This window comes from Lampris incognitus, chromosome 7, assembly GCF_029633865.1.
Source record: "Lampris incognitus isolate fLamInc1 chromosome 7, fLamInc1.hap2, whole genome shotgun sequence".
Lineage (NCBI taxonomy): Eukaryota > Metazoa > Chordata > Actinopteri > Lampriformes > Lampridae > Lampris > Lampris incognitus.
This window is the reverse complement of record NC_079217.1, coordinates 27307294-27332762: the sequence shown is the minus strand read 5'-3', so window position 1 is coordinate 27332762 and position 25469 is coordinate 27307294. Positions and strand designations below refer to the sequence as shown.

Genomic DNA, 25469 nt, shown 5'->3' with positions numbered 1-25469 from the left:
ATACGTTAAAAATACTATATGGCTCTCAATGAAATATATTTAGAAATATTTGGCTTTTATGGCTCTCCCAGTCAAAAAGGTTCCCGACCCCTGCATTAGTGTAAGACTTACTTGCTCTGACATGATGGCCCCTTGAAAATGGTTGTTCTCTCAATCAAGTATCTGTCTTTGACTGTGTCACTGATCAAACCAAACAGCTAAAGGTCATAGTCAGTATTCAAAGTGACCAATCAAATGAGCGGAGACACCAGCCACTGTCTATTCCATCCCTGCCCCTAAAGTCTCAAAAGTCAACTTGAAGAGCGAGCGAGTGTTGAGCAATTGCAAGCACGTAGGGAGGGTTGAGCTCACGCTTGCCATGGCCCTGTGCTCATGGGACTGCATTTGAGCATTTGAGCAGAAATACGCTCTCGCAAAAATACATTTCCGTTCATGGATACTGTTCTGTATGCTTGTATGACGTAAACGTGATGCACGTGCATGTGCCTGATTTTTATGTGTGTGGGTTTTGAGACTTATTAACAGCCACGTGGCTGCTACGGTTGTTACCACTTGACACACTGCGCTGTTTAACTGGATATCGCACAGCACGGGAAGTGCAAATATACAAGCATTTAGGTGATGGTCTAAGCAAGATTTCCCCATGGTTTGTATTGGCTAGTCATCCGATCATATATTTGTCTCCCCTCTGATATCCAATCCAGCATTCTGGGCCAGTATCGGCCAAATGCAGATGCCATGGATCTGGACATCCCTAGCAGCAACAGAATATGCAAGCTGGTTAAACATCAGTACTTTATTGTATCTTACGCTTTTTAAAACCAGACTGTACAGTATGAAAGGGCACAAAACAAGCTTCCATCGACACATTTTCATCTGGCGTAGCGGTCTAAGCATCGGCTTGGTGTCGATGCAGTTGCCCACTGGGGACTGGGGTTCGCGCCCCGGTCTCGTCAGATCCGACTATGGCCGGACTCGATGAAGCAGCAATCATTGGCAACGCTGTCTTCGAAAGGGGGGCGGAGTCGGCTTGTGTTCGTCATGTGAATGCGTCTCTGTGTGTGTCGGAAAAACAGTGGTTCGGCTTGGATTCGCCTTGTCACGAAAGTGGGGAGGCGCTTTCCTTCGAGACTGCCGACCGGAGAGATGCAGTTGGCGAACGCATGCAATACGAGGGTGGGTGTTTGAATTAAAATAGGGATCAATTGGCCACTAAATTGGGAGAAAAAAAGGGAAAAATCAGAAATAAATAAAAAAAAAAACATGTGATAAGAAAAACAAAGGACAGTTTAATTCACAAAACTGTCAATGAAATCAATAAAAAGCAATATTTGGCCGTGAATGAGCCGGTCAGTTGGTTAAGTGGTAGTGCGTCATCGGTCACTTTTATAGTACAGGAACAAATTCGTTCATGTCACCCAGTGTTACCCCCACGTGGGGCAAACATGCGAAGAAAGAATATATTCCAACCAGAGAGAAACGATTGGATTAAACACTTAGATTGGTTATTAGGCGCTATTATTTTCCTATTGAACGGATTATCAAAGATTTACACCACCCCTCTCAACCCGAATGAAAATTCTTTGCAATCGGGCCAGTCTCTTCGATTGAGGTGGTTACATTAGGCATTTTTATTCTGATTGGGCTATTATTCTGATTATCAGTGGAATATTATTGTCTGTGTAAATGCAGCTAGTGTAGAAGAAGGAGGGTGTGCATGGGAGTGAGGGTGTTTTAGGGAGATGGGATTTGTACAAACACTTTCCACACTGGCACATTTTCTTAATTTAAAATGTCCTTGTGTTTTGTGTAGACCTGTTAAACTGGTTTTTAAATCCCATGTGGCTGACTTACTTTCTCTCACCTACACTTTCTAAGTTAGGGTCTGTGAAATCTGTTCTATTTTTATTCCCAAATTCCTTTCTCTTTTTTTTATCTTTCTTTTTTTTCTTCAGATTTGTGTCTTTTCATCTTTTTTTCCTTTTTTTTTTACTGTAAGAGTTTATATAGTAAATCCCAATTATTAACACAAAAGCAAAATGGCTGTTTCTTTTTTTCTTCTGTGATGCTGGTCACTTTTAATTTTTTTTTATCCCATAGAACAAACCCACCTACACTTGATGATGTGCACACTAATGCATACATCACAATTTTCCTGCATACATGACAATTTCCTAATGTGCTTTCAAATTTTGTAATAATATCTCCCAGAGTCCACACACTTCTGTGCTTTAATGATCTTGGTATTGAATCATTGGTTTTACATTTATGTCACATCCAGTGACACCACATCTGATAGAGTCAAATATGTTTCCCTGGGAAAGACACACCACTCTCTATCCTTTCGAACGGCTAAAATGTGCAGAGTAATGATGCACCGATATCACTTTTTCCACTGCCGATGCTGATTCCAAGTATGGATTTGTAAGTATTGAGCAATATCAACTGATCCAATCCAATACTTTTTCTGAGAAGTGTAGATTTAGACTGTTAGTTTGGGGTCAATGGCAAGATAATTGTGATAGTAGTAGTTTGTTTTCCACCATTAAAGAATTACAGGCTTCCATATGAAAAAATGCAGTAAATTGAGCCATTTTGCTTTTATTTATAACATATTACTTATGGCTGTTTATATCGGGTTTTAATCTTGGGTAAAACTCAGGTACTGACTCTCCAATTTAGTCTAGTAACAGCCTGATATTCGGTGCCAGTATTGAAACCCTAATACCCAGTGGTGTGTTTTTCTCCAGGGAAAGGTCTTTGATACAATATGGATGTCCTACGGCACCATTATTGCATCCTGCACTTATCCTACAGTGTGTAATGAAATTGCAACAAGCAGGCTTTTTTGAAAAAAAAAAAAAAATGATTGAATCATCGTCATGGTCAGTGGAGGAGATGCTGACCTCAGGGTTGCATGTGCATTATGTAGACAGACGCTGTTGCATGGCGTCATTTGTTGTCATTGTAGTTTTTCTTTGGGACTTCCTAGTCCTGATTTTAGTACCACCCCTATTGGAAACACCACACAGTAAAATCCTGAGTGTTAATTTAACTCTGAGAGTGTACAAACGGATCCTTTCGGGTCCATTTGTACACTCTCAGAGTTAAATTAACACTCAGTTTTTTACTGTGCAACGATAACTCTATACAACTCCTAGCTGCCATGGCACCCAGTGGCCCCATTATGGCCTTGGCGTGATAGTGGATGAAAAATATTAGTTACTTATTCATACCCTTGATGAAGGAAGGCTACAGTAACATGTGGATGGAGTAGAAAGGCAGTCATGGACAAGAGCATTCCTTTACTGTGAAGCTGATGGCCCCCTGTGGTATTGAGTCAGGATCCCAGAGTTCCCTTTTCCAAAGGGTTGAACCCTACTATAGCTTTTTTATCTTATCCTAAAAGAGCGGGCTTCAACCCAGAATGAACTAACCTGCTTAGTTAAATCAGCTGTTTTATGTTACTAGTCCCTCTAAGTGGCTTTTCAAGGAGTTAATCAAAAGTTAAGTTAGAAACTTAATATGGTTGAATTTTCTCCCGTTATTTTTTCCCCCAAAGTAATGATTTTTGTATTGATTAGCTGGTCGGTCTGAGTGGCAAATGAGTGCAGGTGATGTGCTTAATGTCTCAATGAGACAGACTAGCTTTGTACCATTCATTTCAAGAGAGATAGTGGATCAGCATATTCTATAATGATTCCACTTTGTCTATGGACAACTACACATTCCAGTCATTTGATTTTTCTGTGTGAGTTGTAATGAGTTCTCTGTGTTCATCTGTGTTTCAAGCTTTTAGAAGGGTTGAAATTGCTTGGCACTGGTCTTTAAAGTGTGTGTGTGATATTTGTGTCTCTATATAATGATGGATGGCAAAAAAACTCTTCAATTAAATGAAAGTAAAACCGAAATGGTCATATTTGATCCTTCCAACTCCATCGGGGGTATAGCTGATCACTGAGGGCCTCTGGTGCCTAACCTTCATGTCCATACCAGAAATCTTGGTGTCATTTTTGATCCAGCTTTAAAATTTGACAAAAAAAAAAAAAATTAACTCTGTAGTGAAAGGTTGCTTCTTCCAGCTAAGAAATATGGCCAAACTTAAATCATTCCTCTTATTTCATGATCTAAAGATGGTCGGCTCGATTACTGAAATGTACTATGTTTTGGAATTAGTCAGTCATCCCTGTCTCGCTTGCAGCTGGTGCAGAATGCTGCAGCTAGACTCCTAACTGGTAACAGGAAGAGAGACAGCATCATGCATGTAATTCATATGCAATTCATATGACTGCTGGGATAGGCTCCAGCATCCCCATGACCCTAAGAGCAGGATAAGTAGTTTGGATGAGTGGATGGATGAGCATGCGTCAAGACATCATGCATGTACTGGCATCCCTGCATTGGCTACCTGTCAAATATAAGACGGAGTTCAAGTTCTGTTATTGTTTTTAAAGCTTTACATGGCCTGGTGCCCCAGTACACCGCTGGGCTTCTCTGCCCCTTTTCCACCTCCAGATCTCCCAGATCCTTAAACCAGCTGCCCACGATCGAGGCTAAGGGGTAAGGGTAATTGTTCGTTCGCAGTAGCCGCCCCAAAGCTTTGGAATAGTTTACCATTTTCAATTAAGTGTTCCTCCTCTGTTGACATTTTTAAGGCTGACCTTAAGACCCACATATTTTCTCAGGCCTTTGAGTGTCTTAAGGTTTTAGTGTTTCACTTATTACTCCTGTTTTCAAAATTTCTACTGTCTTCACATGGAGGGTTTCTGAAAAGATAAAAGCCATTCAGTGACAAACTAATTATTTGCATATTTGCAAAGTAGAGTCAACCCAACTATTAAATACTTAATTGAGTAAAACTATTTTTAAATTCTTAGAGGCTATTAGAATATTCATAAAATAGAGTTTAACTATTTGCATATTTCACTCACACTGACTCGTGCACGAAAAAGCTCATTCATGTTCCATTCTCACTGCTGGCCAGTTAACTGAACTGCATCTCTCCCACTAAAATGCTGGCAGCTGTCATGTGACATTGTTTTTCCATCACACATGGAACTGACTCAGGGGGTTAACTCAAACATGCCATGTTGGTCTGTTTGAAGTTATCCGTTCAGCATCACTTCCACATGTGGATGTCTGAAACCGGCCAGAGCTAGAGAGCCACAGCCACCAAAGGCACTGAGTGCAGAGGGAGACTGAAGAACGCAGTAGTCTTGGTACATACTTAGTAGCATGTTCTGGCCCTTGGGCAGGTAGTGGAACTGTCTATTCGAATATATGTGATGATTACATCTACCACGTGCCTTGTCCATTCAATGAGCACAGATCACGTCCCAAGCCAGCCAGTGGAATCTGAAATGCAAATACCGTACATATTGCAGGGTAACATGGCTGAAAAGTTTGGCATAACTAAAATTCTCATATCGGGTGGTAACATTTTTTTAATCATGATATTTACAAAAGTACTGTTTCTGTCAATTGTAAAGGATTAATCCAGTCACTGAAAGATGAAAAGTTAATGTCAGATTTTTCTGTTTTCCAACTATATAAATATGTTTAATTACTGCAATCAATGCAGAACAAAAACAAGTGAAGTAAAAAGACATGCATAGTTGCTGCAATTAATGCAGGACAATAAAGTATAAAAGACAATGAGCATTAATTAAATTATTCTTCATCTTTTTTTAAAACAATTTATCTTTATATAAGATTGATAAAGACAATATTTTTTTAAAACCGCATCTTCTTTCAGTAAAGAAGAAGAAGACGGCATCATCTTTCAAAGACGACAGCATCTTCTTTGAGTAGACACAAGACCTGTTTCCAAAAAAATCTCAAGAACTGTAGTAGAAATAGCATCTTAAACTGCCATATCAGTGGTTGTTAAATAATCCATATGTAGGTGAATTTTATGTGCCAAGAAAATTTTTATATTGACTAAATATTTTGCCCATGAAAGATTTAATCCAAAGATTGGACAGGCCAAGAGAATCCACATCTTAAGCTGCTATATTGTTTGGTGTTTGTTTGCAGACATACAGTGCATCCGGAAAGTATTCACACCCCTTCACTTTCCCCACATTTTGTTATGTTACAGCCTTATTCCAAAATGGATTAAATTCCTTTTTTTTTTCTCTCATCAATCTACACACAATACCCCATAATGACAAAGCGAAAAAGGTTTTGTAGAATTTTTTTGCAAATTTATTAAAAATAAAAAACTGAAATATTGCACGTACATAAGTATTCACACCCTTTACTCAGTACTTGGTTGAGGCACCCTTGGCAGTGATTACAGCCTCAAGTCTTCTTGGGTATGAAGCTACAAGCTTGGCACACCTATATTTGGGGTATTTCTCCCATTCTTCTCTGCAGATCCTCTCGAGCTCCTTAAGGTGAGATGGGGAGCGTCGCTGCACAGCTATTTTCAGATCTTTCCAGAGATCTGCAATGGGGTTCAAGTCTGGGCTCTGGCTGGGCCACTCAAGGACATTCACAGACTCGTCCCGAAGCCACTCCTTCGTTGTCTTGGCTGTGTGCTTAGGGTCGTTGTCGTGTTGAAAGGTAAACCTTCACCCCAGTCTGAGGTCCTGAGCGCTCTGGAGCAGGTTTTCATCAAGGATCTCTCTGTACTTTGCTCCATTCATCTTTCCTTCGATCCTGACTGGTCTCTCAGTTCCTGCCGCTGAAGAACATCCCCACAGCATGATGCTGACACCACCATGCTTCACTGTAGGGATGGTATTAGCAAGGTGATAGGAGGTTCCTGGTTTCCTCCAGACGTGACGTTTGACATTCAGGCCAAAGAGTTCAATCTTGATTTCATCAGACCAGAGAATCTTGTTTCTCATGGTCTGAGAGTCCTTTAGGTGCTTTCTGGCAAACTCCAAGCGGGCTGTCATGTTCCTTTTACTGAGCAGAGGCTTCCGTCTGGCCACTCTACCATAAAGGCCTGATTGGTGGAGTGCTGCAGAGATGGTTGTCCTTCTGGAAAGTTCTCCCATCTCCACAGAGGAACGCTGGAGCTCTGTCAGAGTGACCATCGGGTTCTTGGTCACCTCTCTGACCAAGGCCCTTCTCTCCCGATTGCTCAGTTTGGCTGGGCGGCCAGCTCTAGGAAGAGTCCTGGTGGATCCAAACTTCTTCCATTTACGAATGATGGAGACCACTGCTCTTCAGGACCTTCAAAGCTGTAGAAATGTTTTTGTACCCTTCCCCAGATCTGTGCCTCGATACAATCCTGTCTCGGAGGTCCACAGACAATTCCTTTGACTTCATGGCTTGGTTTCTGCTGTGACATGCACTGTCAACAGTGGGACCTTATATAGACAGGTGTGTGCCTTTCCAAATCATGTCCAATCAATTGAATTTACTACAGGTTGACTCCAATCAAGATGTAGAAGCATCTCAAGGATGGTCAGTGGAAACAGGATGAACCTGAGCTCAATTTTGAGTGTCATAGCAAAGGGTGTGAATACTTATGTACATGCAATATTTCAGTTTTTTATTTTTAATAAATTTGCAAAAATGTCTACAAAACCTTTTTCACTTCGTCATTATGGGGTATTGTGTGTAGATTGATGAGAAAAAAAGGAATTTAATCCATTTTGGAATAAGGCTGTAACATAACAAAATGTGTGGAAAGTGAAGGGGTGTGAATACTTTCCGGATGCACTGTATACATGTATGGCATGGGGCAATGACCCGACCAGGCAAGCAAACTCTCCTCCCTCCTCTAGACTGGATTTGTTGGAGCAGATAGAGGCCATTAGAACCCAACATTTCTGTATGCTCTGAAGACCATTGTGTATAAAAAAAAGAATAACTAAACCAGTTATTTTGGCTTTGTTTTGAAGTGTCTCCTCAATGCGTTCATTTAAATGCGCTGAAATGGGTGCCCTGAGACACATTGGTCGTTTGTTGGTGGATTTACCTGGCAGTGGGGCTGACAAAAGAAAGTGGCAGTTATTGTAACTTATTATGGGGGTCTAGATCTGGTTAAAAATACAATGATAATTTTTCTAACTAGTTTGGCTGTGCTTGATGTATTTTGCAAGACACATACAGTGACTTGAATCTGGGCTTTGTCTTAGGAGGGATAGAGATTGTTAGTGAGAATCAACTCTGCAGCATGCTGTGCTGGAAGCGGACGCGTGTAGAACAGGAATGGGAGGAAGTGCTGATAGTCACAGACAGGTTGGTTGGCTCATTCTTTTTTTTCTCTCTTTTCTTAAAGAGACGAGGTCACATCTCTTTCTCTCAGTCCCTCATCACCTCCTTTTTTTGATTGGCTTCATTTATGAAGCAGCAACTCTCAACTTAGTTTCTTTAATGGTGCAACAACATTGTCTGACTGATCACAGTGCTAAACCTTATCCCGTTTGGCTTAAATCTGGCTAGGCTTCAGCCATACGGAATCACATGAGATGAAATTGGATTGTTTTCACAAAATATTGTTGGTCTTGTTTCAAGTAAGTTAATAGTTAATAGTTTTATTTTTAGTCATGGCGGCTTCCCCTTGAAACTGTCTTTTCATCACATTTGGACTACCACCGTCAGCGCAACAATTGGCAATTGCCGATATACCCCCCGTGCCAGCCATTTTCAATGAATGCAATCATGGAAGAGCTCGTTGCGAAAAAGAATGCAAAATCCCCTATTTGGGATTATTTTGGTTATAAGCCAGATGCAACTAGTGAGCTGAAGGACCTAAATGAAGAAAATTGTCATCTTTGCAAATGAGAAGTTCCAGCAAAAGAGTCTAACACTACCCATTTGCATGAGCATTAATGTGAAAATCTAATTTTACTGAAACATTACAGCCTTATGGGCTACATTTCTTCAATTAAACAAATCACCCTGAGATCTTTGCTAAGTAATAAGTAGGAATGTAACGGTACTTTGCGAGACAGTAAATTCTCGATACATATCAATTCAAATCGTTGACAAAAAAATGAATCGTGATACTCTTTTTAAACAGCAGAGTGCACTATCTACGTTTGAGGTCACTTGTTTGACATCCTACCTCATTACTCGTGTCAGTAGCTATATCAAGGTACAAAGACATAGGAGCGTTCGGGTAGCGTAGCGGTCTGTTCCTTTGCCTACCAACAAGGGATCGCTGGGTCGAATCCCCGTGTTACCTCCGGCTTGATTGGGCGTCCCTGCAGACCCAATTGGCCATGTTTGCGGGTGGGAAGTCGGATGTGGGTATTTGTCCTGGTCGCTGCACTAGCGCCTCCTCTGGTCAGTCGGGGCGCCTCCCCCGGATCGGCAGAGAGGGAGTGGAGCAGTGACTGGGACGGCTCAAGAAGAGCAGGGTAATTGGCCAGATACAGTTGGGGAGAAAAAGGGGGAAAATTTGAAGAAAAACAAAAAGGTGCAAAGACATGCCGGCCACAGGCATAGATGTTTAAATGTACACTGTTGTCTCAGTTCAGGGGCTGCATCTTTATAGACGCCGCATCGGCCACTTCAGCCCATTGCTGCAATACGTAAACGTTATCAACATATTGGACCGGGCAAGACTGGCCTGTAAACAAATACAAGTAAACGGGGGAGCTGCGGTTTTTCTGCATAAAAAGCACTATAACATTTACATTTCTCAACTATTTCAATGACTTGTTTTTGACGTGCAATTTGGGGGGGGCTCTGATGGCGTCAGAGAAGGACGTCTCTGCTTGCAGCCTCCAAATGAACAAACAGGTTGGGATAACATAACTATGCTATTAAATGATCAGGGCATACAACTGCACGTACAGTTTTTGGTGCAGTTCTCAAATATGATTTATGAATTGACATTGCTTTTCAGCACGTATCAATCGGACAGCAACCACTAAAGACTGCTTAATTATCATTTAGTCACTGCCCTGTTTTGTGAAAGACATCGGAAATCAGTGCAACAAGAATGTGTGTATGACCCAACTCCTAACTGCCAGTTCCTATTTGTGCATGCTTTGAATTGCGCTTTACAGGTTAATTATTTACCAAGTTGTATTCTCGAGGAGGCAGACCATTAAATTAGCAAAATAAAAGGACAAAAACCATGCAAAAAAGCGCCCATAAAAACCAACCTCCGATTGGACTCAACTAATTGCTGACTGCCAATATATTCATCCAATCGCCCAAGCCTAATTTGGACTGAATACAAATAAATGGTAAATGGACTGCATTTATATAGCTCTTTTCTAGTCTACCGACTACTCAAAGCGCTTTACAGTTTATGCCTAACATTCACCCATTCACACACACATTCGTACACTGATGGTGGAGGCTGCCATGCAAGGTGCCAACCTGCTCATAAGGAGCAGTTAGGGGTTCAGTGTCTTGCTCAAGGATATTTCAATGTGCTCTCTGCAGGAGCCGGAGATTTAAACAGCGACGTACCAGTTACTAGCTGGATGGATGGATTTCATTTATAGAAAGCTTTTCTAGCTGCAACAGGCACTCTACCTCCTGAGCCATGGAGACAATAGTATGTTCTCTAATTGGAGCTTTCAATTTTTTCCATTTTCCCTTTTTTGTCTGCCCTCTCTGCTCACTTACTCACCATGCCCCATCTTCTTTATCACCAGTTCCCTGTCACATCATCTTGCTGTGGGCAGCCTGTAGTCATGGAAACCAACTGGTTTGCTCTTCTGTCTGCATTAATTCTCAACTTCCTCCTCTCCCCCTGTACTTATTTTCCCTCCATAACTCTATTGTGGGTTCTTTTTCCAGGGTTAAACTGTATCCTAGCTTGTGTTTGTCTCTTCCTCCAGTCTTGGAGGTGGAACTTGACTGAAGAAGGCATGAGGGTCAGGGGTGCCTTGTTTAAATGTTTACTGTCGTTACTTCAGCATTTTGACATGTGTCTATGCTGATTTTGTTGTCCACAGAATGTCAGCTAAGCCATTTCTTGCACCAAATTAGGGCTGGGCAATTAACCGAAAATGTATCAAAACCGACATGAAGAACCTCTCACCGACTTAATCTTGCTCATGTCAGTTAATTTGGTTAGTAATTTCCCCAATGCGTGCGTTCATGGACTGTCCCTTTAAAAAAAATACTACAGTGGGTTCAGTCACGTGCCTCCACCCTGTCCAAATAACGTTAGTCTGAGTTCACTCAAAGCAAGCTGGCGGCATGGATGACACAAGCGCTAACACTGAGCCAACAAATAGGCCTGAACCTGAGCAGCTTTTACATAAAAACAATGCTGTGTCCGTCGTTTGGACACATTTTGGATTCAGTGAAGACGACACAGAACAGAAGTCAAATGTAAACACTGCGGAAAAACAGTTTCAGCGACCAAAGGTAACACCACCAATTTGTTTAATCACTTGGAACACAATCACATTACTGAATATGAAGAGTGCCTGGCTCAAAAAAAGAGAGACCGACAAACGCCAAAGTGCTTCCACAAAGCAGCAGTCGCTAACACAAGCATTTACAAATGCCACACAATATGCAAAGGATTCAAGCAGATAGAAAGAATAACTGATGCCATTACATTTTACATCGCAAAGGATATGGCTCCCATAGCTACTGTGGAACATAGTGGGTTTAAACATCTCATTAAAACCCTCAACAAAACATATGCAGTGCCATCACGAAAATATTTTTCCCAAACAGCGGTGCCCAACATGTACAAAACATGTTGTGAGAAATAGCTGCTTAACTAAAATCTGTTCGCTACTTTGCAGCCATGTCTGATCTCTGGTCAGGTAGAACGATGGAGCCATACTTAGGTGACGTCACAGCCTTACGTTGCACTACATTGACGATGAATGGAACCTGCGATTTCAACTGATTTTGATTTCAGCTGTTCAAAATATTCAATAAATATCCATAAATAGTTCATCTATGTGTGTTTCCTTAGATTATTTAAAAATCATAAACATAAGATATGCTTCATTAGAAAAAATATCCCAGCAGTTCAGCATATTTACAGTACAGACCTCGAGGTAGAAGTTTGAAATAATCGTGATATTTATTTGAAGTCATATTGCCCAGCCCTACACCAAATTTTTATATTTAGTCTCAGTTTGTATGTGTGTATGTGAGATATATGCATACTTTTGCATTCTTAATTTTTGCTGTAACATTTCTGTTTGGAAATGCAGCTAAAGTAGTTTTTACTTAATTGGAAAATGTATTTGTAAAATGCCAATCTCAGTTTCTGGAATTTGCATAAAATTGAATACCTACCCTGTCATGAAGAGCAGTAACATTTTAGTGGTGTAACATAGAATGTTTGTAAATAAGATGAGGATAAGCAAGATGACTAAGTGTTCTGTTACATTGTAGAGTACAGTTGGCTGTACGGGTGGATTTGAAAACAAAAGGCACTATCATCTCCCTCTTCTAGTTCTGGCTCTCTTTCTTGGATATGGACTGTTCTGTTAGTTTCTGTATAGCAATATCTCTATGCTAATGACACCCTTTGTCAGCCAACATGGGTGTATCATTTTAAAAAGGAAGCATTTTTAGGGGGGGTTCCCTTTTATACATCTAGCAGTCCATTTATCAGACTGATAACCAGCTAAAATACAAGATCAGATCAACTCGCCTATATTAGTATTAGCTACTAGTACGAATGATGTTTGAAATGTCAAAATTGTTAGCCGAGGAACTAGATGTAATGCATGTTCTTGTATGTAAGGGTGGCACTATAGGCTATTATGTCAATAACTTATCTAGCAACACCAAACTAACAGGCTTGAAATGGGCATAATGGCTTTGTTGGAATTCTGCTGGTTTGAGCATGCACACCAACTAGAGCTGCTTCTAATCGATGTTTCTAAATGATTATTTTTCATCAAAAAAGTAAAAAAAATACCACAACTTGAACATTTTATGTTTCAGTTTACTTGCATTTAAATTTTTTCTAAGAAAATGAGCGATATTAACTCAGTATACCTGAGAGTTAGACACTATCAGCTGTAGAAGTTTTTTTGTGTGCTTTAAGAAATCCCAGTATGTTTTTGGTCTAGGACTGCCAAGTTGATGTGACTCTGCAAGATTATTTTTTTGGGGTGTGGGCAAAAAGCACATCTTATGCCACAGGCGAGTCACATGGAATAACAAACAAAGCACGGGGCTACAAGTACATTGTATTCTTTTAACCACTGCCACACTGTTTACTCTCCTGAAAGCCAGAGTAAACGGTGAATACCATAATAAGAGAGAGAGAAAGAGAACAGAATTACTGCCTTGAAAAACAAAAACCAACCACTACTGGATTCAGTAACATTAATAATACATTTACTGTTAATAGAAAGTACTAGACCATGTCATTGCTGCAAAAATATAACACATACTGTGAAAGAGCAGCACAAACTCAGCACTGACCACAGGATTCACCATTCGCTCATAATAATAATAAAAAAAAACAATATCCCGGATTGCATTTTTTGCATTTCTGGAGACTTTTGTCAAATCTGTGATTCTCCTGACCCTTCTTGAGAGAAAGGAAACTTATTTGGCTTTGGTATTTCTGGACAGGCCTTAATTGTGTTGCAGCCGCCATGATTTTTCAAAAATTGCATTCACGCTCAACAGCCAGTGGTTGTGCTTAATGTCATTGCCAGCAATGTCGAGATTATGAACAGGTAATTTGAGGCAACATAGTAGAATTTAAACATGCTTAATACAAAGCTTATTGTATTTATTTGTACTTAATAGAGAAGTCTTTGCAAAATAAAAGATGCGCTGATTGCATTGATATGCAAGTTGATGTATGTACATAATCGACCTAGCCGATGAATCCCAACAGCCATAACACCCTCACACCAATTAAAGCCGATTCTCACTGTCAGTATCCCCCACTTGCTCATTATAAAAAAAATCTCTTCTCTCACTTCCCAGCTCTCTAGGTTTCTTGAGCTGCTCCAGGCAGGGTGTCATAGGCAGGATAACCTCCTGCTAACCTTGAGCTGTATCAGGCCTGTTTTTGTCATCGGGGAGATTCAGGTGGGGGTGAGGGGAGTACAGCAGTCTACATTAGACCAAAAGGGCACAGGGGGTACAGGCTGCCCTGACAGATTGTCACCCCCCCCCACACATTGGCACCTTGACACTTTGGCTGCCTGACGGCTTGGTTGACTTCTCTTGGCTATGGAGTTTCATGGTGGGGGGATATATATACAAAAGACTGTCGATAAGGAAATGTCACACTGGAGGGAGATGTCTCTGACTTGTCAGACATTCATGGATTGAATGTGTTTGTGATGACTAGGTTACACAAAGACCTGGTAAGCACAGGTCTTTATGTTTTATAGAGCACCCCACCCCTTTTTTTTAGTCTAGACTTGGGAGTGGAAAGTGTAAACTATTGAGGCTGCATGACTAATAGCTCCTACATAATTCTAAGTGAATTTAAATCCTGCTGAGGCTTTAGCCTTGAACAAGATGTACAGATACCTGTATATGTTTATAGGTGTGCACGTATGTGATGTTCTACCAGAACAAAGACAGGAAGAGGCAGGGAAGCTTCTCTTCCCCTCCATCTCTTCTCTGCCTATCGAGCCTTTTGTCTTCCATATCTGGACATCTCCACGTATTCTACCACACAATAACTAGCTACTGCTACTCTCACTTTGCTATCACCACCATCACTGCATCTGGTTTTATGAAAAGTCTGGTGTCTCGTGAATTGTATGTGGGTAGAGGTAGGGGGGTTGTGTGTTGCATGATTAAACGAGATCAGTTGGCCTTAGTAGTCCACATTTACTCGGCATGTTAAAGTGTTGATGAAAGCATCTTATTAATTTCTGTTTAAAAAAGATCATCTTACCTTTCTATGTCTTTGTCTGTGGGTGTACATGTGTTTGTCGTTCTTTCTGGGTACTGTGCTTGCTCTCATTTTCTCCAGTATCTACACTATGGGGAGTCACAGCTTCCATTATTTGCCCAGAGCAACAAGAGCTCATTATAGAGCCCAGAAAGACATGTTATCAATCTGTGTCAATTTGGCTGAGATATATGGGGATGTGCATATTTGTGTGTTCAAGTGGGAGACCTTGCATATGAATGTAGATTATTAGCTTTTGTTTAAGACTTTGTGTGTGTGTGTGTGTGTGTGTGTGTGTGTGTGTGTGTGTGTGTGTGTGTGTGTGTGTGTGTGTGTGTGTGTGTGTGTGTGTGTGTGTGTGTGTGTGTGTGTGTGTGTGTGTGTGTGTGTGGACGTGTGAAGAGCATGTATGATTGAAATCCTTTTGTTTGGCACATTTTAGGCATGCTCATTCTCTCTTTGTTTTCTCACATTTAGCACAACTTTAGTTCTCAAGCTCTTGCCTCAATGCCTGACATTTAGCTTGTCTGTTAATCAAGAGAACTAATTGTCTTGTTTCCCCCACCACTAGAAATCGAGCGATAGCTGATTATCTACGTTCCAATGGTTATGAAGAGGCATATTCCACTTTCAAGAAGGAGGCAGAATTAGATATGGTGAGTAGAAATGGAATTGAAACACATAAGCACACACGCATGCACACACACAATTAGACTAAATTGAAAAAGTCTAATATGTGACTGAAAGCGCATACCCTCAATTATGGCTGTACACATGATTAGAATGTCCGTCACATATGCTGTACACTAAATGCTTTTTTGGAAAAACTGATTGTTTTTTGTCTTTGAATATTTTAGTTATGTATTAATTGCAATAACTTTTTCTACATGTTTGTTTTCTACAACCGCACATTGTACTAACTTTTGGGGGGTAGGGAATGAAATGCTTATGCTTAAGATTTGTTGGGTGACAATGAAACCAACACAAATGTGCAGTTTTGATTTTGTTTTCTACCTTTTTATTTATTCACCTTTAACTAGGGATGCGTGAAATTTTGATATTAACTGAAACGAGTGCTTGTTGTTTCTATGTTTATATTTTATATAATATTTAATCTAATAGTTCTGTTCCCAATTGTGTATTTATTATTCTCTTTTTTGCCTTCTGCAGCATAGCCCATGTTGCATGTTGCTTTGTGTGTCTTTCTAGCACTGAGAAATAATGACAGCCCGATTGCTCGAACTAGTTCATGGTTTCTGATAAGGACTACAGAGTGTAAAAACTGTTCTGCTTAATTATCAAGTTGGGATAGAATGCCAGAGAACTCCACAGCAAATTTTATTCACTACCTGAAAACATACACCCCAATTATGACTGCAATAATAACCATATTACCACCATACCATGATGTTTGGAGGTTACCACAGTTTTAGGAGCTTGCCGCTGTTAGCTTTTCTTCCTATTACCTAAGAGTTTTGCCATTCCAACATTGTGGCTTTGTCTGTATGCAATCTTCAATAAACTCATTATTAAACAGTAATTATTTTGCTGTCTTTGTTCTCTAAATGTTCCTCATTACTCAGTCTAACACGTCCCTTTCACACTTGAAAGTCCAAACCAAGGTCTGAACCAGAGTCTGGTTCTGGTGCTTTCACATCTGTTATTTTATAGTCATTAGGTTCAGGACTTTTGCTTTCATACCAGCGGACCTTGACTTGAACTTTTGGCTCGTTGTTGCCGCCAGGTGTGCTCGTTGTTGCCAGGTGCGCTCGTTGTTGCCAGGCACGCTCGCTGTTGCTAGGTGTTACTGTTTGTGTTTGTTTTATCACTCCCTATGATTGATCCGAAAGTCCGAACCTTTGATTTCACATTAGACATTCATGAACCTTGGTCTGAACCGAGACTACCTCCTGAGCTTGGACCAAAGACTGAGTCTTTGATCCCTGTACCCTGGTCCAAGAGGTCTCACACTTGGCAATCTGGTTCGGACTTTTCTGGAAAGTCTGAAAGTCCGGACTAAACAACATAAGTGTGAAAGGGCCCTATTATAGTTGTTCAAGTACTCTACACAGCGTGCAGCACAGAGCCTATGGCTATAGACTGCAATAAACTACTCTGTCTTCCATTGCTGTTCGCTTTACAGCAGGTTGAGCTATAATACAATTTTTGGACTCTAGGGCATTTTCTTGTCTATCCATGCAATAGAAAACATTTCTGTAATTTTCTTTGTAACTATCACAGATAAACGAACTATAAACGACAGCCAAGTGTACTTTGGTGAGTCAAGTTAAAAAAAAGGCAAGTGACAAGTCATATTCAGCATATTGGCTAATTCTACCAAATACAATACTGCTACATTATTGTCTGGTACTTTGGAACTGGATTGCTATTAGCCTGCTGGAGGACTGGAGTAGATATTAAACATATTTTGTTATTGTGTTAGTATCCTGTTGATATTTCAAGTGCTAGCAGCTATGCTGGTTAGCTTTTAATCTCCTGCCCATGATATCATATCCGGCTACATCTTGCTGGAAACAAAATTATTTTGTTGCATAAATCGCAATGTTACTGTCCCCCCCCCCTTTTTTTTGTTATCTCTTATTCCATCTCCTTTTTTAGTTTTCCTCTTCATCGTCTTCTTTTCCCTTCTCTTTTTCACCTATTCCATCACCTCATGTATTCTGCCTCTTTTTCTCATCCTCTCTTTTTTTCATCCCCCTATAACTCTTGAGTGGCAGCCTCAGAGGTAGGTCGAATATAATAACCGGTTCAGAAAGAATGGTTGAAACCCATTGGGTTGTAGCACTAATCCAGGCACGTCATGGCAGTGCCATAATAAAAACCCAGGGCCGTTTACACCCTTTTAATTTTCCCCCATTATACTGTGATTACCTAGCCATTTGGCACTCAATGGCACACCGTGTCATATTTTCTCTTCTTACATCGATTTTTTGTTTTTGCTTAAGAAAGCAGTCGAAGATGTTTCAGTGTGAGGGTGTGAACGCTTGAAGATTTACAGAGCAGAGGGAACAATTGATAGAGGCCCTACCTTTTCCTTGCTAAGCCACATTCCCATGCACACACTAGACACACACACACGCGTGTGCTAGTCCCTGCTTTTATAAAGGCTGGTGTGTGCGTGTGTATGTGTGTGCATGCATGCATGCACATACTGAGCTTGTGTGTTGATGCTATGGTTAGAGTCCAGACAGATGGCAGATCAGACCATGGCAGACCTCTCCAAACTGCTCTCCTCTCCTTTTTGCTTCCTCTTCTTTCTCCTTCAACACCTTAAGGGTTTGTTTTTGTGTTATCTTGTATACCTTGGATTTTTCTGAGTGTGCACTTCCAAGGAATTGGGGCAAACTTAGGCGGTGGATTCCACAGTTCTGCACTGCTCCACATTGTCTCATCATGTTTCTACAGGAGGCTGAGGAGCTAGCTGAATTTTGAGTGCAAAGCTCATTCTCACAATCAGTGACAATGGGTGTAGAATAAACAACCACATGTCCTAATGTTGTTGTTGTTGTTGTTTTCATTAATGTCTTACCAACAGTGATAATGCAGTCACTTGGGGAATGAATTTTGCCAACATTGTCCTAAACTTGTGCAAAACTTTTTTGTATATGGGGGATTATTTGCTTTTACTGTGTTTCTGTCTCCTATAGATATTGCCTGTTTGATATTTTGATCCTGAGACCTAGGTTTATATGAGAAACGACATTTTCATGATGTTCATGAGTATTTTCCTTTTGCTTTTCTTGCTGCTTAATATCTGTTTCCAAAATTTGAATCTCTGTAAAGGCAATTCATGATGAAAACTTGATGTACAACCATGTTGTATGATATTGCCTACTGCTATATTTATCTCATGACATGAACAGTTGTGTGTGTTTTAAGTTTTAAATTCTGTGAAAATTCTTCATCAGCTTTTATTGCCCACTCCCCAAAAGCATTTTTAGAGATGTGCAGACAGTTTATATTGGAGCTGAATAAATGTAAGGCCAAACTGCTGTGATGATGAAAACTACAAAGTTGAGAATGGGAGCTTGCACCCATCCATGCATACACCAGGGTGTCTGCATGGTCCCTAAAATGGTTTTAATTGTCAACAACAGAATTTGTTTTATTATAATTTATTTTAACTTATTTATTAAAGTAAAAACACAATTTACAATTAACCTATTTGATCTCAAACAGATCTGCATTTAGGAACAAGAACAATAGTTGACAAAAGCTATAAAAAATTTCACAAATGGTATTCATTTGCAGATTTTAACAGTTCTTTCACATATATGCATATGTGCACACACTCAGCAGTTGTAAGAAGACTTTAAATGCGACAGACTTTTTTTGTGTCCTACTGAGTCTCATTATGTCTGAATTTAAAAGTTTGTGGCCTCGGGCCAGCCTCTAACATTGTCATGCCATACTCCAGGTGGGAGGAGACCTCTTGGCTGCCAAGGCTGGCTGGCATAAATTTACTTCAACCGCTTCCTGCAGTACTAGTTGTATGGCTGTAATCTGTGTTAAGACTTTCTTGTCTGCAAGAGATTATCTTTTGTGAGAGGGATTAGGACAGGGAGTTGTGTGTCTGTATTGTACAGTAAGTAGGTGGCCTTGGGCAGTCAGTTTTAGCCTACGAGGGGGTGTGTAAATAGATTGCTGCACTTTATTATTATGGTCAAAGAGTCTGCATGTGACCCCAGCCCAGTAGCGTAACAAGTCAGTGCTGAGCCCCAATGCAAGATAGTCAAAGCGGGCCCTGGCCTGCCCATCACAATCAGACATAACATAACATCATGTCAGTAGCGAATGAAAGAATTGTAAGCATGCTGCTTTAAAACAACCAGCATACCAACACGGGGATCGTTGGTTCGAATCCCCATGTTTCCTCCGGCTTGGTCAGGCATCCCTACAGACACAATTGGCTGTGTCTGCGGGTGGGAAGCCGGATATGGGTATGTGTCCTGGTCACTGCACTAGCGCCTCCTCTGGTTGGTAAGGACGCCTGTTCGGGGGGGGAGGGACTGAGGGGAATGACGTGATCCTCCCACACACTACGTCCCCCTAACGAAACTCCTCACTGTCAGGTGAAAAGAAGCGGCTGGCGACACCACACGTATCGGAGGAAGCATGTGGTAGTCTGCAGCCCTCCCCGGATCAGCAGGGGGGGGGGGGGGCAGCAACCAGGACAGCTCGGAAAATAGGGTAATTGGCCAAGTAAAATTAGGGGGAGAAATAAAACAGAAAACGACCAGCATTAGTGAAATGCACTGCACAGTTGGCGCCTAAATGAACTGATTTCGAGGAAAACAGACCCCGGCGTGCTATAGAAGAGGAGTCATAATAGCAAGGCCAAGATAGACTAGCCTACTTCACAAAATTTGGTGTCGGAGCACCATAACGGATGGAAAACATAATCGGTGACGGTGTACCTTGACAAAGATGAAAACATTATCAGTGACAGAGCACCTGCACATAGACAACATTATTCATGTCTGCGCATAGGACGTATAAACACAAAACACAAGTGTGTAGGTTGATTATTAGTCAAATAAATAATAAGTTCTACTCACATCATAGGTGCACTCTTCGAGCTTTTCACTGTGTGAAGTTGTCTATTCTACTGCGTAGTATGCAGTAGTAGTACGCATGTCCATAAAGTGTGCACAGGCACAATTTGCACATATTTGAACATACCGTAGACTTAGTGCTCGAAATCTTTGATACGATAATGGCAAGATAAAGAGATGTCCGTGCGTGCAGGCCCTAAACTATTGCAGGCCCCAATGCAGCTGTATTTACCTTTATATATGGTAGTTTTCTGCTGCCCCAGCTGTCCCCCAGCTACCTCTACCAGGCTTTCCTGATTCTACAAAACCTAGATTGTCTAATTGGCTTTCATCACCTTTTTCTGATTTTTCATCTCTTCTTTTTTCCCCTCTCATCTACAGAATGAGGAATTGGATAAGAAGTATGCTGGGCTTTTGGAAAAGAAGTGGACTTCGGTCATCAGATTACAAAAGAAGGTTTGTAGGAGACCCCATTGGCCCCCCACTCTGCAACGCATGTTAAGGTTGTAGTCTTTTGAATGGTATGTGACACAGTCAGTTCCACTCTCGACACTGTTTGAAATCTTGCCAAGGAGTTGGATGTTTCACAAACTAAACATCTTGAATGGCTTTGTTAAAAGGTAGTCATTAATATCAATTTTGAATTTTTACAACAATATCAATCTGCTGTGTGCCACACATTCAATACCAGCCTGGCTGAGGTCACACTGGAAGTGTTTAAGCCACTCGTCACTGCCACCTCCATTCACATTCGATGAGAAGTCGCTAACCTATTGTGCAGGAAATGATAGGATAATTTGTAGCACCAGGCATGCTGGCACCGTGGCAACAAAGACAAAGACAAGGTGGCAACTAGTTGAATTTCAGAGAAATGTCCACTGTGGTAGTCCTCCCCTTTTCAAATATTAGTTTGCCTTTTTACAACATGGAGGGATTAATCGTGTCAGGTTTTCCTTAATTGTGTGACTCACGTCTGCCAATGTACAGAGACAAAAAAAAACAATTATGTTGGAGGAAAGTGCCAGAAATTTTTTACATTTCTGGTGTGTTAAATAATGTACAGAACGATCTTATCCACATGTCTTATCTCGATTATTTCTTGATCTTATATATTAGTGCTGTATCAAAATTCAGAGTTTTGGTGTTCTGACAACCCTATTAAACATGTGTTAGTTTGTATTCCACCTTCTACTGTTAAACTGAACTGTGGCTGTTCCACTGGCAGGTGATGGAATTGGAATCTAAGCTAAACGAAGCCAAGGAGGAGATCACCCTGGGTGGGCCTGTCAGTCAGAAACGAGACCCCAAAGAGTGGATCCCACGGCCACCAGAGAAATACGCGTTGAGCGGTCATCGCAGCCCGGTCACCCGTGTCATCTTCCACCCTGTCTTCAGTGTCATGGTTTCAGCTTCTGAGGATGCCACAATAAAGGTCAGTTCAGTTAGATAGAGGAAATGGTTTGAAAATGTATTTGCTGCAGAGAAAAAATTCAAGTACTGCCTGTTGTTATGAAAATATTATCCACAACCTTTTTGTACTCAACAAACCATGTTTTAGAACATCTTCTAATCAGCCCTCGTCTGTACCATGGACAGTGTTTGCATATGAACATGATAAGGCATTGCTTTCATATGGTTCAACTTGTATTTGCGATCACAAGTATGTTAAATATATGCAATACAAGATAGCAAAGTGTACATCCCAACTTAAGTAAGATGAACTCAGGGCTGCCACAAGAAATGCAAGTTTTGCATGTGAATATACTATTGAAAAGGGATGGGGGGATGGGTGGAGCAGCGATTTTAAAAGTGTGGGGGGGTCTAGGGGCATGGGACCTGAGCATCGCAATCCCCTGCCTCTGGCCCCCCTTCCAGTCTCCAAAAAAATGCCAAATCAAAACGAATGCCATGCATTTGTACGTTTTCTTCACCACCATATGCAAATAATATTGCATTCAAAATGTGCGTTGTAGCACCACGCCCCTTCTCCCAAACATACTTCACCAGCATTCACGTACCATAGTATTAAGCATTATTAGCCTCCTGTTTCCTTCCAAAGCAAAGACCTAGCAAGCCCATCTCACTATATCTCCACTTACATGACTACTTGACTTGAAAAAGGAGCCAATCTTCATCCACCTTTTCCTTTTGTGCATTTCCTCATATCTTGCATAACAAGAACAATGAGAATGTTGAACAATGACAAACTCATTGGATGTCACTAGCAAACTATCATTAAATTTAGCACATGCTATCAAGCTTGATCTGCTATAGACTGCTAGCCTATTAATTAGCAACTTGCTGAGACAGACATTGTAAACCAAGGGTACAAGAGATGTCTCCAAAAGAGGGGGGGGGGGGGCATTCAGACTTGAACTCGCTATCTAGCGAAATAAGTTCAGCTACCATTGGCTTGCATTAAGTTTGTTTGCCACCTGGCTTGCATTTGGAATGATTGAGGTAGCTGGCTAGTTAGTCGTTTTATGTTTAAGTGAGTAATGTTAGCTGACACGTCACATAACAAGACAAAGTTACAAAAGAAAACTACATCACTAACTAGTTTAATAACCGTTTCGCACCTCTCAATTCCCTAATCTGTTATCACAGCCCAGCAGCGAGTGGCGTAAGCACCGTTTCTGAATGCACACACATAACTTCACCATTCTTCAACTCTTTACGCTTCCCTGGCCTGGCGGGTTGGTCAAATGGCTGTGATTGGCTGGATTGCTGTTCAGTCAATCTAACTTGTCTAATAGGTGTTCATGTATGGGGAACTCAGTTTCATTTCATAAGTGACTGCCCCAGGAAAAAATGTGTGTGCGTGTGGGTGGGGGGGTGGAATCATGTTTCTGTGGAAGTCCAGGTATCACAAAACCCGTAACACTTGGGATCTGCAATGCGCATGAGGATGGGCATTTCATTTATTATTGATACTGTTTAAATGACGATTATGTATCCAGTTAACAAACTAGTCCCAAAAAATAAAGCGACCAAACTGATGTACTTTAGATGGGTTTTGGTGTATGTGCTCCACTCAGTTGCTCATCCTGCATTCGGATGTTCTGGTTTTCTGCTGCTGTTTTTTATAAAATCATCACTAAAGTTTGACATAATAATACAATCAGTATTATTATGTCAAATGCATAATCAATTAATAGGTGAGGGTTGGAACGAAGATTGACTGGTAAATTGACTGGTAAATTAATCCTGAAAATAAAAAACTCAATTTACTACTTGGCATCTTTCTGTCTCTAATTGATCTGGGTATATTAAATAGAATTTCCTATGTATTTACTCATACAACACAGGCTTTCGTCACATGATTATATGATATTACGCTGTCGCATCTTTTTACTTCGGGTAGCTCTCTTTTTTTTACCATACATGTGTTTGCATCCCTGTTCAGCTGAGATAGTTCTTATTTGGATAACCTACTGTGTATTTAGGGTTAATTACAGACAGAAAAAAAGACTGTTTCTTGTCATGCTTCCCCGGCACTGTGCTGTTTGAGATCCCATAAGGAATTCTGGCTCACAACTGACTTGTCACATTCTGTTTCAGCCTCCTGCTCATGGATTTTCTTAATTCATATCTTACACAAGTATAAGAATCTTAAGGTCAGATTTCTTGAAATTAGAATGCTTAAAAAGATGTTTAGTATTTTATCATAATTGACAGTTGTATAAGTCACAACTTTCATTGTAACTCATATATTAATTTCGAAATTTATTTTCCTTTTACTGACTGGTATATTTAATACTGTTTAGAACTTTCAAAATATTTAAACAACTAGTTAGTTAACCCCTTTGATCCCTAATATTGAGTTTATAGTTACACATTTTTCAGTTTTTCAGTATGTTGTTGGGGTTGGCAGTAGTCTAGAGATTAAAGGGGGTTTGTAACTACAGGATCGCTGGTTTGTGACTACAGGGTCGCTGGTTTGAGTTCTCATTCTGGGATAGTGTGGTTAGTGGGAAAATGATAATTGGTCTCCGATCCATTTTAAGTACCCTTGAGCAAAAAATTGTGAAGAGAATTTGTAAGCTAAGTCTGCATTCACTGGACAAACAAAAGTTAAAAATGTGTTTTTTAATTAGACATGCAAAGACAATTGTCAGTGGCAGAGGTTAAAACAATATTTTTTGGAGGGTTTCTCCCAAGATGTTATGCCACTAAATGTTACATCAGTTATTTTATTTAGAACCAAAACATGGACAACTATGAGCTAGTGTGTAGCCCTGGTCACATGAGGGTGTAGTTCTGACCCCTGTTTAGAGCTCTTGAAAGTTCACTTGACCTACCCCTTTTGTTTTATGACCGGTAAAAAGGGGCCTTTTCCCTGTGTCTTAGTCTTCTGACTTTAAGCACAACATCCCATGAAGCAAACAGAAAAGGAACAACTTAGAAGGTTTTTTTTTTTTAGAAAGAATTTCTTTGTCAATAAGCCTCTGTTCTTACTATTCATTTAGCCTGAGTTCTAGCCTGGCAGCAGAACTACCAAACACATCTTATGCTTCCTGGTCCCCATGTTTGTTGCTGCTCTGTCTTATTTTATTTTATTTTATATATATTTTTTGTTCATTCTCATTACCCCCTTTTGCTTTAGTTTTGCTCCACTGCAATAACATTTCTTGTATGACGCATGCTGGTCTAAAGCAGTATTTCCTCTGTCTTTTCCCGTGATCAAGATAATATCCTTGGATTCTATATTCAAAGCCCATCATGTAGTCTATATTTCTTGTGGTATTTCTGCAGAACCACTGATTTTTTTCCCCCACTCCAGCATGCCAAAACTCAGCACAGTCATTTATATTCTGTATTTTATGACACAGTCAGAAACATGTGTAACTCCATTATTTGGCAACACCCTGGCTGCCCCTCCCTATTGTGCCTTCCCTCTTCCTTGACTTCTCTCAGAGAGACACCAGGTCTAGCCTCCTGCTTCCTTCATCTTCTGCTCAAACACCGGCTGCCTCTCCATGACCACCGACTGTCAGACCCATCCATCCATCAGAAGGAGTCAGGCTTAGGTCCAGGCCCAGATCTACAGATCTGCCCAGCTCTCTTACCCCCTTTATGCCTGTTCTCCCCTTCTCTCTCTGTGGCCTTGCCTGGTC

The 25469-nt window shown here is 40.7% G+C and overlaps 1 protein-coding gene across 1 annotated transcript in view; it reads left to right on the top strand.

The window, feature by feature from the left end:
* Positions 1-25469, top strand: part of pafah1b1a (platelet-activating factor acetylhydrolase 1b, regulatory subunit 1a) — a 97352-nt gene that overhangs the window by 55252 nt on the left and 16631 nt on the right. Inside the window, exons 3-5 of the mRNA XM_056283322.1 lie at positions 15348-15432; positions 20734-20808; positions 21578-21784. Coding sequence (XP_056139297.1) covers positions 15348-15432; positions 20734-20808; positions 21578-21784 — 367 coding nt within the window. The remainder of the gene's footprint in view (positions 1-15347; positions 15433-20733; positions 20809-21577; positions 21785-25469) is intronic.